This window comes from Protomyctophum parallelum (genome assembly GCF_964188405.1).
Source record: "Protomyctophum parallelum genome assembly, chromosome: 11".
Classification (NCBI taxonomy): domain Eukaryota; kingdom Metazoa; phylum Chordata; class Actinopteri; order Myctophiformes; family Myctophidae; genus Protomyctophum; species Protomyctophum parallelum.
The window spans coordinates 29036977-29050766 of NC_139707.1; the positions used below are offsets into that span (position 1 = coordinate 29036977).

Genomic DNA, 13790 nt, shown 5'->3' on the forward strand with positions numbered 1-13790 from the left:
GTGAATGTTTTGGGGGAAACCTGTCTCTAGACAGATAGTATGGGCCACTAGTGAGAGGCCTGGGTTGGAGTTAATGTAGTCAGTCCATGGTGAGACATGGAGGAGAGGGGGCACAATGCAGGAAGCTCTGCCCTAAGTGTTGACAGTGTTGAGACTAGAAACGTCTAGACTGGATGCTTGAATTTAAAGCATGTAACATGTAAGTTTGTTGTTTTCATTTTTGGAAGCTATATTTTGGTTTTTTGTGCAAGAAATATTTTCATGAGGCATTTTTTTTGGAACATTATTTTTGGATCTGTTTAAAGAAATAAATCTTTGGCAATAATGGAGAATTTTTGGTATGTCATTTTTCTGTGCACCTAGCCCTCATCAACGGACTCATTTACACACCCCGATAGATAATCATTCCGTTGTGATCGTGGCCGTGCTGTTCCAATGTTTCACATTAGGTGCAGGAAAGATGAGATCTGTAACTGCGCGACGCGCGTCGTCAGTGACCAGGCGTGTCACCCGCGTTTGGTTTGAAGTTATAATATGAAGTGACTTTCAAACAGGCTATGCGCCGTGTGTAACACCTGCCTGTCTGCCACAATGGTGCCTGCGCTGTTTTTACCTGTGTGTGGTTTGAATCGTCAATCGCCTGTCTGTGCAAAGGGGAATCCCGGTCACTGTGAAGGCCGTAGTACTGTAAATATGACATGAATATGAATGCAAAGTAGTGGTTCAAGGTTGATGTGTGGACAGGCTAGCTGTTGCTGCTGTGCATGGTGAGATGTGTGAAAACGGTGTGGATGGCTGGCCTCTGTGCTGGTGGAGAAGTGTGACGATTATGACGTCACAGCAACTTTGCCCGTGGGATCGTGTGGTGATGTAAAAACAATATCTGCACAGTAAATATGACAGTTGCGTCTGTAAAATGTAGCCTAGCTGGATTCTGGGAGCGTGCAGATTTTTTTTGCCATGGAGAGATGTGTGCTAATAGTGTGGCTCGGTCGGAGATAGACCACGGACAAATAAACAGGTTTTTATTCACTAATCAATTCATTATTAATCTTATTGAAAAAATGGCTTCGTTAAGACCTCCATATTATTATGGTCAATGCCTGTGTGAAAAGTGGGAGCGATTGGTGCAGGAGATACGCCGGTGTTTCTGACATTCATTCATTCATTCATTCATTCATTGTTAGAATTATAGTAGGATAGTAGGATACTGTCAGTGCTGATAAAGATGAGGGACTTGGACTTTATATATATAGATTAGGTGATTAACCGGCTACAGTAAGCCCTAGGCCTATATATTTCATCATAAATGCAATGCTTAGTGAGCTTGTTGGTTATTCAGCGATTTTTGAAAAAGTTGAAAAGAAATGTGTTAATGTGGTTAATCATTTAGACATGTTCTATTAAAGAGATTAAACACACTAAGTACTTCGCAGAATCTTAATCATTAATCCTATTACACGGAAAACATTACAATGCATAAAGGACCACTGACAGCAGAGCCTTATGAACTGACTGCGGCTGCCCACTTCTACACATCTACAGTACAATAAATGTCTGTCAGTAGATCCGGTGACTGCACATGCTTTTATCGAATAAAAGTTTAATTTGGCAAGAGGCGTCGAGCCTCCAACAAAAGTGTGGTTTGTGAATTTTGATTGATCACCGGCCCTTTATGTTGAATAGGTTTCATGCAGCGGCCCATGCTGTCTGCATATATTTCTCAGTGCCCGCCATCTGCTGAGAGTCTGGCTTCTACAATCAAACATGATTATCTGTGTTATCTGTGAATGGCAATTCCTCCATGCAGCCCCTTATGAAAGAGGTGGCCCGCTGAGGAGCACATTTCCCCTCAAGTAATTCCAGGGAGATTAAGAACGGTCCGGGTTTATTGAGGAGAAAGGTAATGGTAGGTGATAAGGATACAATTTTCGCTGTATTTGTCTCGCTCTCTCTTCTGTCTCCACTCGTTCTCCACTCGCTCTCTCTCTGTCTCTCTGTCTCTGCCTCTAGCTTTAAGTCTCTGTCTTCCTCTGTCTCTCTGTCTGTGTGTGTCTGTGTGTGTGTGTGTGTGTGTGTGTGTGTGTGTGTGTGTGTGTGTGTGTGTGTGTGTGTGTGTGTGTTTGTGCGTGTGTGTGTGTGTGTGTGTGTGTGTGTGTGTGTATTCCAATTACCACAGTAAACATTACTCTGTAAACATTTACTCTGTCTCCTTCTCCTAGTCATATTGGTCTGTCTGTCTGTCTGTCCGTCCATCCGCCCGCCCGCCCACCCGGGAGGGTTTTGCTATTACTTTCAATGGCGTGACATCACGTTCCCTTTATAGATATTTGTGCGTGCGTGCGGCCCTGGCCCCTCACCGGTGGAGACCTCAGATGTGTGCTGGGTGGAGGTGTGCAGGGTCAGGCGTATCCGGCTGCTGCTGATCTGCAGCTCCAGTCTCTGGGGCTCCGGGGCCAGCCGGGCGGAGAGCAGCAGGCCGTCTGGGTTCCACGTACGGAACTGGAAACGCACAGAGAAGCCCGCCGTGCCGGCAGACGCCGCCGCCGTGGTCGCTGTTGTTGCCGGGAGCGACAGGAAGCTGCTGCTGGAGCTCAGGAAGGTGGAGGCCACCAGCTGGGGGTCCGAGCACGAGAAGGTCACGTTGCCCTGGGGGACCAGAGACAGAGAGAGAGACAAATATGCTTACTTATACATAATGTTGTTCACCAACATTATGCATACGAATATGAATAGCACAGTAGTCATTCACTGGACCATCAACCAATTCTGTATGCGTGTGCACGCACGCACGCACGCACGCACAAACACCTGTGTCCATAGCTAGCGGCAAATTTCTAGTGATTACTGCCAAAGAAGTACAACCGTCTTTGGCACCTTCACAGGGTGTATATACTTTTTTGGAGTCAAACATCATGGATATGCCCAGGCCGTAGCGTAACGGTCTGGGCACCGGACTGGTAATCCAGTCGCAGTGTGCCGCGGGTTCGACTTAAAAAAAAAAAAAAAAAAAAAAAAACATCATGGATATATACTGTATGTCTCTGTTGGGGGGGAAACCTCAAACGTCCTAAACTGTAAATGTTCAAAATAAAATTTCAAATTACAAGCTCAAAGCGTGTCGCTTCGCACCACGTTTCGAGCTTGTATCGGTTGCTTTTGATGCTTTTGTGACGCTGTAGTATTTAAGTAGGGTGTTAATTTACAATAAACACAAACAGTTCAAATGTAAATAAGAGGTTTCTGTCCGACAGAGACGGTATCATAGCAGACCGACGTCATAGATGACTAACATCACAGGCTGGTCAAATGAAGTATGCGTTCTATCCTTTCCAAGTGGACATCATCCACATGATTGGAATTTTAGTGAGCACTTCTAAACGTCATGTTTTAAGTCCTGAAAATATGGAGAATTGCAAGTAGCAAGAAGCAGAAACACCAAAAAAAAAGATTTAAAAAAAAATCTTCATCCCAAGACAAATCTCTGATATTGTGTTGCAGCCAATCAATACTCAGTACTGCAGGCTGTTTGGCTGAGAAATGAATAAAACCCAAAATACACGTTTATTTTGGGTGGCAACGGGGGTTGCGTTAGGTACATGCTCCCCAAAAACCAGTCATGTCAATTGAGGTCAGAATCCTATCAGTCCTGGTGCCCGCAAGGCAGCGAAGAGCAATCATGGTGCTTTTCTTCTCAATGTGATGCCCTCCCAAACACCTGGGGAAGAATTCCACATTGAAATTCCATTACAGATTCCATCATGGTAGTCAGTGCTCAAAATTGTCCAGCCTCTCTAAAGTGTCTCTCTCTCTCTCTCTCTCTTTCTCTCTCTCTCTCTCTCTCTCTCTCTCCACCTCTCTTTTCTTCGCTCTCTTTCTGCATGCTTTCTCTTGTAAGTTTAAGGCCCTTTAACATGGCAATCAGTGAGGTGGAAGGGCGAGGGCGTCTGGAATGAAATGTGCCTCTTTGGCCTGTCGTCTTGCTTTGTGCAGAGGGAGGGTGGTGGTGAAGAGTGTCTGAATGATAGCTTGTGCCCCGGGCTAAATCCATTCATAGATTTAGAACTTAATGACACAGTGTGGTCGGGATCAGACGGAACGAAATGATGAAGCAGAAATAGATTTGTCCCCCCCAAACCACCCACTGATCCAAGGTAAGGCAATTTCTGCCCTCGAATCCCTTAAATCCAGGTGACTGTTTCAAATCTAAAATGTGATTACTTGAGATCCGCTCACAGTTTTGGGTACATGTGGGATCTCACTGTAACGGCAATTAAAACCGTGCTCATTGCAAAAATATCCTTTTACCCCTTGCTGAGTATTACACAAAGGGCTCTATAACAAGCCCCTCGTGAGACGTGAACACCTAATGACTTGTTGCAAGGTGGTTTAATAAAGTGTGCATTCTCACCATGCTGTATATCTGTGTGTACATTTGCTTAAATAATAATAATAGCAAATAGCAGATCTACAAGATCACAATGGGTCACATTGCAACATGCTGTGAGCTTGTAGATCAACGTGGTTAATTCATTATGTTTGCCTTTTCCATTCCAAAACATGTAGTGTAGTCAAAAGTACAATATTGAGTCTTTGAAATGTAGTGGAGTGAACGTTAAAAAGTGCTGAAGTACATGTAGTCAAGTAAATGTACTTAGGTACAGTCCATAGTGAGCATGCAGTGGAGGGGTGCAGTTGTCACATACAGTAGATAGAAAGTTATTTGCGACCGAAGGTCACAGTTAACTATGGAATCAAGCATTTCCTGTCAGTTAGTGTGTCGTATGACCTGGTGGCATCATCATCATCAAGGATGGAGTTGTGGAGACCCTGATGTCATAGTAAATGCGACCTGCTGTCGCAGGTAAGCCCAGGAGATCCCTGATGTCATCACTATTGGCCAGCAACTCTACATCTGACCTCAAACCTCAAACTCTTAGACCCTTAGATATATGGATATATTTCAGAACCTGTTCTGACATTCCATATTATGTTGATCCTTCCCCATCCATCCTTCATCTTCAATGTCTCCCTTTTGATTTATACCTGTGCATTCAAATTTCAAACTCTAAATGGGCCTGCCCCAACGTTATTAGTGCAGCCGCGCCCGGCAGCCGGGGAAAACTAGAGTTCTCAACAGGCCCGGAAATTAAGGCCCGGTCCTACCTGGGCCCTCATCAAACCCTGTACACTCAAGACAATGTCCCCGTTATCACACTTAGATCTCCATATACTGTATGGAGCTGACCTGTTCTGACATTCCATACAGTATATTGATCTGACTTCATCAAACCCTGTACAGTCAAGACATGCTCCTTATATGGCCAGTACATAATTCATTCCATGTTGATCTGTCCCCCCATACCAAAGCGCCAGCGCTCGCCCAACAGTCTGCCGTCAACGAGGCGGATGCGTGCACGCGACCTCGCCCTCAGGTGTCTTACTGGTACTATAAAGTAAAAGTCCTCACCACGCTGTATATCTGTGGCTTGCGTCTCTTGGCCAGGTCTATGATGTTGATGCCGTTGTAGTAGAGGTTCTCGATGCAGCCGTGGAAGTTCTTCCTGAGGAAGGTGCCAGGCTTGCCAGGCAGAGGGATGCCCCCGAAGCTCAGCTTTGAAGAAAATAACAAAAATTACTAGAAGGATTTAGAGCTTGTAACACAATTTATAAAAAATAATAAAATCCATATTTTTAAAGCTTTTAGACTCATCTTATTGTTTTTGTCTTATTTTGGTGTCACCTTTTACATACTGCACTTATACTGCACCAGTCAGTCATTCAGTCAAATGTACAGTAAGCCTTTCAATGTGACACAGACACTGAACAAACAGCTTCACTCCACTGAATCAAAACTCAGAGATTTTGCATTCAGCTGGATACCCTACACCTCAATTTGTTTTGTATAGGGCTTAAGTTATGTTTTGGTGTACTTTAGATTTACTTGTTTGCTCACTTGTTCACTATCCTAGCCTTTATTCAAATTGCGGGAGGCTGGCTCGACCGTGCGCTGTTGCTCTGATCCACACCACAGTTGGCACAAAAATTGTTCCGGTGTCTACCATCAGAGTAGCCACACCAAGGACCACATGTGGCCCCCAGGGGCCTGGCCAGGGGTCATAAGTAACCCTCCTGAGTCCTGGACAGCAGTGGCAGTTACTTCAGAACCATGGACAGCAGCTACAGTTACTTCAGAACCATGGACAGCAGCTACAGTTACTTCAGAACCATTAAAAGCAACACATTTTTCAAATTAATTTCAAAATGTTCCAAAATCAGGATTGGACACAACAGTCTGGCATCGGACCACAATTGAAATAATATGCCAATCAAGGCTTTTTTTTGTGTTACCATTTTTAGTTATTCTTGTGTAATTGTACATTCTATACCGCAATAAAAAAAACAAATGGGCCAAGCTGTAATGAGCAGTCTGTGGAACTGCTTCTATTCTCCCATATGACGAAACCCATGCACCTCGTAGTCCACATCCAGGGAGTCTCCCTCTCCCTTGGTGCGGAAGTGCTGCGTGTGAGAGTCCACAGTGAGGTTGACCTGCTTGTTGAAGCGCTCCACCAGGACAGAGTGCCAGTGCTGGTCATCTAGAAGACTGCCCAGTGTGACGGCCACACGACCACTGCTGAACCTCAGCCTGGTGTCATCTGCAAAACAACAACAATCCTGTAACCACTCTGAACAACCTCCGCTGATCTTTGAGTGAACCCTTAGATAGATACCGGTAGATAAAATGATAGAATGATGGATAGATACAGAGAGGAAGAGACAGAGAGTTATGTTCCAGTGGTGATTGGAAAAGCCACACACCCACCCACCCACCCACACACGCGTGCACGCACACGCACACATGCACACACACACACAGCTACTGTAAATCGTGCAGGACCTCTCCCATGACGCCGATCGCTTAAAATGGGCCCATCAATCCATCCTTTCATCCCCCTGAGAGCAGTTAAGTGTGACCCCCCCTCCCTCCCCTCCCATCCTCTCACCCATACACTGTAAAAACATATGAAGGGACTAACGCCAACCCCTCCCATCCTATCACCCATACACTGTAAAAACATATGAAGGGACTAACGCCAACCCCTCCCATCCTATCACCCATACACTGTAAAAACATATGAAGGGACCAACACCAACCCCTCCCATCCTCTCACCCATACACTGTAAAAACATATGAAGGGACTAACGCCAACCCCTCCCATCCTATCACCCATACACTGTAAAAACATATGAAGGGACCAACGCCAACCCCTCCCATCCTCTCACCCATACACTGTAAAAACATATGAAGGGACCAACACCAACCCCTCCCATCCTCTCACCCATACACTGTAAAAACATATGAAGGGACCAACGCCAACCCCTCCCATCCTATCACCCATACACTGTAAAAACATATGAAGGGACTAACGCCAACCCCTCCCATCCTATCACCCATACACTGTAAAAACATATGAAGGGACCAACGCCAACCCCTCCCATCCTCTCACCCATACGGTTTCTACATAATCTGTTAACTCTCACCCAGGTTGAGGTAAAGAACCGTTAACTCTCACCCAGGTTGAGGTAAAGAACAGTTAACTCTCACCCAGGTTGAGGTAAAGAACAGTTAACTCTCACCCAGGTTGAGGTAAAGAACAGTTAACTCTCCCCCAGGTTGAGGTATAGAACAGTTAACTCTCCCCCAGGTTGAGGTATAGAACAGTTAACTCTCCCCCAGGTTGAGGTATAGAACAGTTAACTCTCCCCCAGGTTGAGGTATAGAACAGTTAACTCTCACCCAGGTTGAGGTAAAGAACAGTTAACTCTCCCCCAGGTTGAGGTATAGAACAGTTAACTCTCACCCAGGTTGAGGTAAAGAACAGTTAACTCTCCCCCAGGTTGAGGTAAAGAACAGTTAACTCTCCCCCAGGTTGAGGTATAGAACAGTTAACTCTCACCCAGGTTGAGTTATAGAACAGTTAACTCTCACCCAGGTTGAGGTAAAGAACAGTTAACTCTCCCCCAGGTTGAGGTAAAGAACAGTTAACTCTCCCCCAGGTTGAGGTATAGAACAGTTAACTCTCACCCAGGTTGAGGTAAAGAACAGTTAACTCTCCCCCAGGTTGAGGTAAAGAACAGTTAACTCTCCCCCAGGTTGAGGTATAGAACAGTTAACTCTCACCCAGGTTGAGGTAAAGAACAGTTAACTCTCCCCCAGGTTGAGGTAAAGAACAGTTAACTCTCACCCAGGTTGAGGTATAGAACAGTTAACTCTCCCCCAGGTTGAGGTAAAGAACAGTTAACTCTCCCCCAGGTTGAGGTATAGAACAGTTAACTCTCACCCAGGTTGAGGTAAAGAACAGTTAACTCTCCCCCAGGTTGAGGTAAAGAACAGTTAACTCTCCCCCAGGTTGAGGTATAGAACAGTTAACTCTCACCCAGGTTGAGGTATAGAACAGTTAACTCTCACCCAGGTTGAGGTAAAGAACAGTTAACTCTCCCCCAGGTTGAGGTATAGAACAGTTAACTCTCCCCCAGGTTGAGGTATAGAACAGTTAACTCTCACCCAGGTTGAGGTAGAGCGCCAGCTTGGCGCGGTGCAGCTCCAGGGTGATGTAATCCCCCCTCTGCCCCTCCCCGTGCAGCAGCACCCCCTCGGCCTGGCGGCTCTTGAAGCGCAGAGAGATCACGTCCTTCACCGTGGACATGGACTTCTGGTTGAACCGGTACAGCAGAGAGCTCCGGCCGTCAAAGTCTGCCACGTCGGACTCTTGAGAAGAACACAGAAGAAACACACAGAATAAAACACACGTCGTTGGCTCTGGTGACTGATATTGTCCTTATGAGTGAGGGGGCTGTGTTTTTTAAATTACTTAACATTAACATTAACATTTCAATAAAATAAAAATACTTAACCAAGCAACTCCAAAACAGTCTGAGATGATCACAAAAGTTAAAATGATCCCAGCACAGCAATCAGTTGAAGAAATCACAGATTGAGCTTTTGCTTTCATGGAATATTCAAGACCATTATAGGGTTTCATGGGAGATGCTTCTTAACATAATGTTCTGCCAAGAGGGACCGACACGCACACCCGCACGCACGCACGCACGCACGCACAACACACACACACACACACACACACACACACACACACACACACACACACACACACACACACACACACACACACACACACACACACGTACACAGTAGAGCCGTGCCGTAAAGAGATGCTCTAGCAGATTAGATTGTAGTGTTAGTTAACTGTGAAGCTATGTACTAGCTTTTCAAATGAGTCTATTAGGGAGATTGTTCCTCCATTATGCTCATTGCAAGTAGCAAGTGAAAATGAAAACAAAACGGTGATTATCTCTGCATTCTCTGTCGTCTGCATGGTGTGCATTCATGTTGTGTTCGAGGTATACATATAGGCCTGTTGCAATTAATACATAATTGCCCAAGCGCAATTATTTGAGATAATCACAATTATTTTACAGAATCGTTACAATCATAATAATTGATTCCATGTTGAAAGTTTTAAATAAAAAAACATAAATGGGCGAACTGTGTACTCACAATGTGTCACAAACTATTTCCACTATTTTAATTGAAATTAACTGTACCCCCACACGGTACAGTTGCACCGCTCACTTCACACAGGTGTGATTTTGTATACAAAGAAATACAAATGTATTTTTTTATTTTACTATATGTTGCAATGTTCAGTGCCAAAAACACAATCAAATCGCTAATCGCAACTATTTGTGCGACAATCGTCAAGGAAAATGTCGTGATTGTGACAGGCCTAGAAATATGAGCTTACCTCTCAGCGGGCTGGCTGTAGGTCACTGTCGAGTGTCTCTTAAACGCCTTCACTGTGTACTGTATGTAAATCTATACGTGTACAATCTCCCGCAAAATGACATTTCACCATTACAGTACACTGTCATTATGAACACGAATAAATGAATAAATAATGGGATATGAAAGGCAATTAACTGCTGGTAGATGTAACACAAGATTCACTACGATACACTTCCTTGTCATTTACAAGTCAATTTCATTTAACGTATCATGGCTTCAGGGTTCAGCGCATGACCGCCACAGTTAAAATCTTCAGCATTGATTTATTCATTTGTAAGTCAGAGAGTGTATACAGTCTATACACTCTATACACAATTGACAATGCAGCTTTTACTACACCGTTGTACAATGGTGCTGTATGCAAAACTATATGTAGATATTTTGGGTTAAAGCTAACGCCGCGGAACTTGTATGGGGGAAAACGCCATGACAGAAATGGAGAGAATCCCCAACGCGCACAGGTATTTTGCCTGTAGCCTACTATACTATGACTATGTGTGTGCTCAATTGATTCCCTGTGTCCTGTACATGGTTGAGACCAGTTATTAGTTTTTTCCCCCCAGCTTTACCTAGATATAATTCTGCTCCAGAGACACTCATGCATAGATTCATGAATTTATGGATTGCCGGTCTGTAATGCGATACTATGAGAGCTGAATAGCAATGCTTTCTGTCTGTCTGTGTGCGTCCATCTCTCTCTCTCATATCTCTCCCCTGTTCCTCTCCTTGCTATCCGTCTTTGTTTCTCTCTCTCCGTCTGTCTGCCTCTTGAACTTTATTCCTCCCTCCCTTTTGTCTCGCTCTGCTGCTTGCGTGATTCATCGCTCAAATGTCTCTAATCATCAAGGATTAATCAAAAGAGTTTGAGAAATGACGTCTTCCTTTGAAATCTTACGACTCCATTTTCCATGTTCTTTTCCTCATTCTTATATCAAGGTTCCAACAATATGCTGTTCAGGGCTGCACTTTAACAGCATTCGCTCGTCTCATCCCTCCCACATGCATAATACAAGAGACTCACGCAGTGAATCGGTCGGCGGTTATGAAACTGCTCGCTCAGGGATAATTAGAACTGTCTTTCTTAATGCGGTAATTCACAGGCTCATCAGTTAGTGACTTAGAGTTGCTTTGTGATTGTGTGACAGAGGTGTGGAAGGTTACTCCCCGCCCAGTGACTTCCTTCCTACGTTTTGTCACTGTCGGGTGGAAACTTTGTGTGTCTAGAAGGTTTTTTGTGTATTTGGCCATGGACATGTCCCCCCATCTGACAATGTCTTATGGCTGCATGGACCACGCCGGGAGATCTGTGTTAAACAATGTTGCATTATTCAAGATTTTTCAAAAGTTGTTCAAAGATAGCACATGTACAAGATTGCAGCGTGGCACAAAGTGACACACTCTGAGCTTGTAGATCTGCTATTTTTGATCAGTGGACAATGGATAAAGTGGTTAAAATGATGCTGTATACACATTTTCTGGTGACCCACCGGTGCCCCCTCAAGGACCCCTGGATTCAATAGTTAGTCACAAGCTCTACTTTTCCATTTGCCAAATACCCACAGGCACACAACATAGTTACTTTCAAAAAGTTTTCATTTCAATAGCAAGGAATTGCTGATCTATGCAAGCCCGCAACGTGTTGTGAGCGTCTTGGTTTGCTGTGTTTGTTATACTTTAGTGTGACATTGTAGTATTGTGAAGAAAACACAATTAGTTGATATATGGAGTCAGCATCAATGTATGTTTAGGGGGATCATGGCTCGAGCCAAGCTGGCTCCTCCACTCGCTCGTAGGACGTGTCACGGTCTGGCTCCATTAATGTTACTGTGTCACTGTCAACGCTGGCCGGCCACCGCGCCTGCTCAGCGCTTTTCCTCGTATCTCACAAAATGCCAGACACTTTTACAGCTCATTGTTGCCCCCCGTGCAGCTATATTTATTTTTTTATATTTTTTACCAGCGGGGTAGGAACTGCAGAAAGATCAGTCAACAAAGAAACACAGGACCATTATGTAAAAGAGCACATTCTGTGTGTTGTTGGGATTATAATGAAGCATTATGTCGCTGCTTCTCAGCATCATTTGTTTATTCTTATTGTTGTAGTACAGCAATTCCAAACCTATGGGAGGACATTGCAACTGCGCCCCCAACCAAGCGGCAAAACACTATGGTCCTGATTCTTCAAAAACGAAATGCGCCAGAGTGTAACGGTGGCGGAAACAGATATCGTATTTATCCGTCCGATCAAGCTACGTTGAGATGACGTGTTATTCAGAGAGTGGTGTGTACCACAGGTACGCAGGCGTATCACAGGTGTATGTCATACTGAATGCAGCGGGTGCAAAGTGATCAGAAAAGCACCCGACAACCTCATCTGCATTGATCCACGCCCCATATCGCACCATAAAAGGATTCAAGCATGACTCAGCAGACAGCAGTTTGTCTGAGATCCGAAAAGAAAAAAGGCTTTGCAGCCACAGACTATATAGCGGCTTCACAAATTACAATAAAAATGATTGCTGGAAAGAAATCACAGCCGCGGTCACTGCTATGAATATAGCCCGCACTCTATTAATTTAATAATTCTACACATGTAGGAGCAGGACAGTTAGGGCTTTTATGTTATGTCGTTTTTGCACCATTGTATATTACCACTGTAGGCTACTATATATGTACAAACTGACATCAATCCATCAAAGGACACCAAAGGAAATAAAAAGATTTCCAAGCTTACAACGGTGCGTGCTCCGCTGAAGCAATATAATTATAATTTATTTAATTAAGTTCGGGACCAAGGCGGGTGCTCACTCACACCTTTGCAGAGGTAAAACATATCCGATATTTAAATTAGCGGATATATGTCAATGCAAAGTCGTCTTTTGAGAGAGAGCTAGAAAGAGAGAGAGAGAGAGAGAGAGAGAGAGAGAGAGAGAGAGGGGGGGGGGCATGGGCCCTCGACACTGTCGGTTTGCACGATAAAGAACAGTAGACTAGCCTATACATTCATAAGTGAATAATTATAGGCCTACCTCGTAAACCTGGGATTCTCTTGTCTGAAGAAATTATAATCCAGTGAGTTTATCCAGTGAGTTAAACTATTCTGTGTGTGGCATCCATGCATGTGATCAATATCAATATACATTATTATAAAGTCTGTCCGTCATGTTTGTGAACAAGCGCGAGTGGAGGTGAGCTGGCTTAAAACTATGATATGACTGGCCGATTTTCACACACGCTGATGCCATTCATTAGGCTAATGTGGTCTTCTATTTGATTCATTTTCCAATGTGAATCGGATCGGCAGCACGCTGCTGTCTGCCCCCCCCACCCACACCCACACACCCTGCACACACACACACACACCGACCGACAGTCAGTCAACTGACTCAAGGAGCTCCGTAACAAAACAATTTCAATAGGCCTGCCGCCTACTGCAGGCGCCGCATTACTACACTAAACAATGTTGGATTCGTACAGTGCAGAATGCAGATAAGCCTATATGTTCTTATTATAATTGTGAGTTTGTTTTTTAACATGCGCGAGAGCCGATCTACAAGCTCACAACCGTTGCATTTCGAAGGCTGCTGAGTGAGCAGCAAATCGCGCATGATAGAAATATATATAAATAAATAAAAAGGTGTCGTGCATGCGGGGCAGTTTCTGTATGGGACTCTAGGCTAACTTGCCTCTAGAATGCATGCATTTAGGCAAGTGATACTCGGCTTTTATATATATATATATATATATAGGCTATCATTTTTTTATGTGCTGATCGACCAATATGTTGGGGACACATGCCTACATATTTTATCTGAGATTTGGGAACAATTTCTTGATTCAGCATGAAGACTAAAGCCTTCTGAATAAATCTATACGCAAGTGTATGCTTCCGCAAATTTCTCCGCCACCTAAAGACGTC

General features: G+C 44.2%; 1 protein-coding gene across 1 annotated transcript in view; it reads right to left on the minus strand.

Moving 5' to 3' along the window:
• Nucleotides 1-13790, minus strand: part of LOC310866965 (contactin-associated protein-like 5) — a gene marked incomplete at both ends in the record, with an annotated part of 102429 nt that overhangs the window by 53005 nt on the left and 35634 nt on the right. The window contains 4 exons of the mRNA XM_083776759.1: nucleotides 2361-2649; nucleotides 5471-5614; nucleotides 6475-6659; nucleotides 8570-8773. Coding sequence (XP_083632885.1) covers nucleotides 2361-2649; nucleotides 5471-5614; nucleotides 6475-6659; nucleotides 8570-8773 — 822 coding nt within the window. The remainder of the gene's footprint in view (nucleotides 1-2360; nucleotides 2650-5470; nucleotides 5615-6474; nucleotides 6660-8569; nucleotides 8774-13790) is intronic.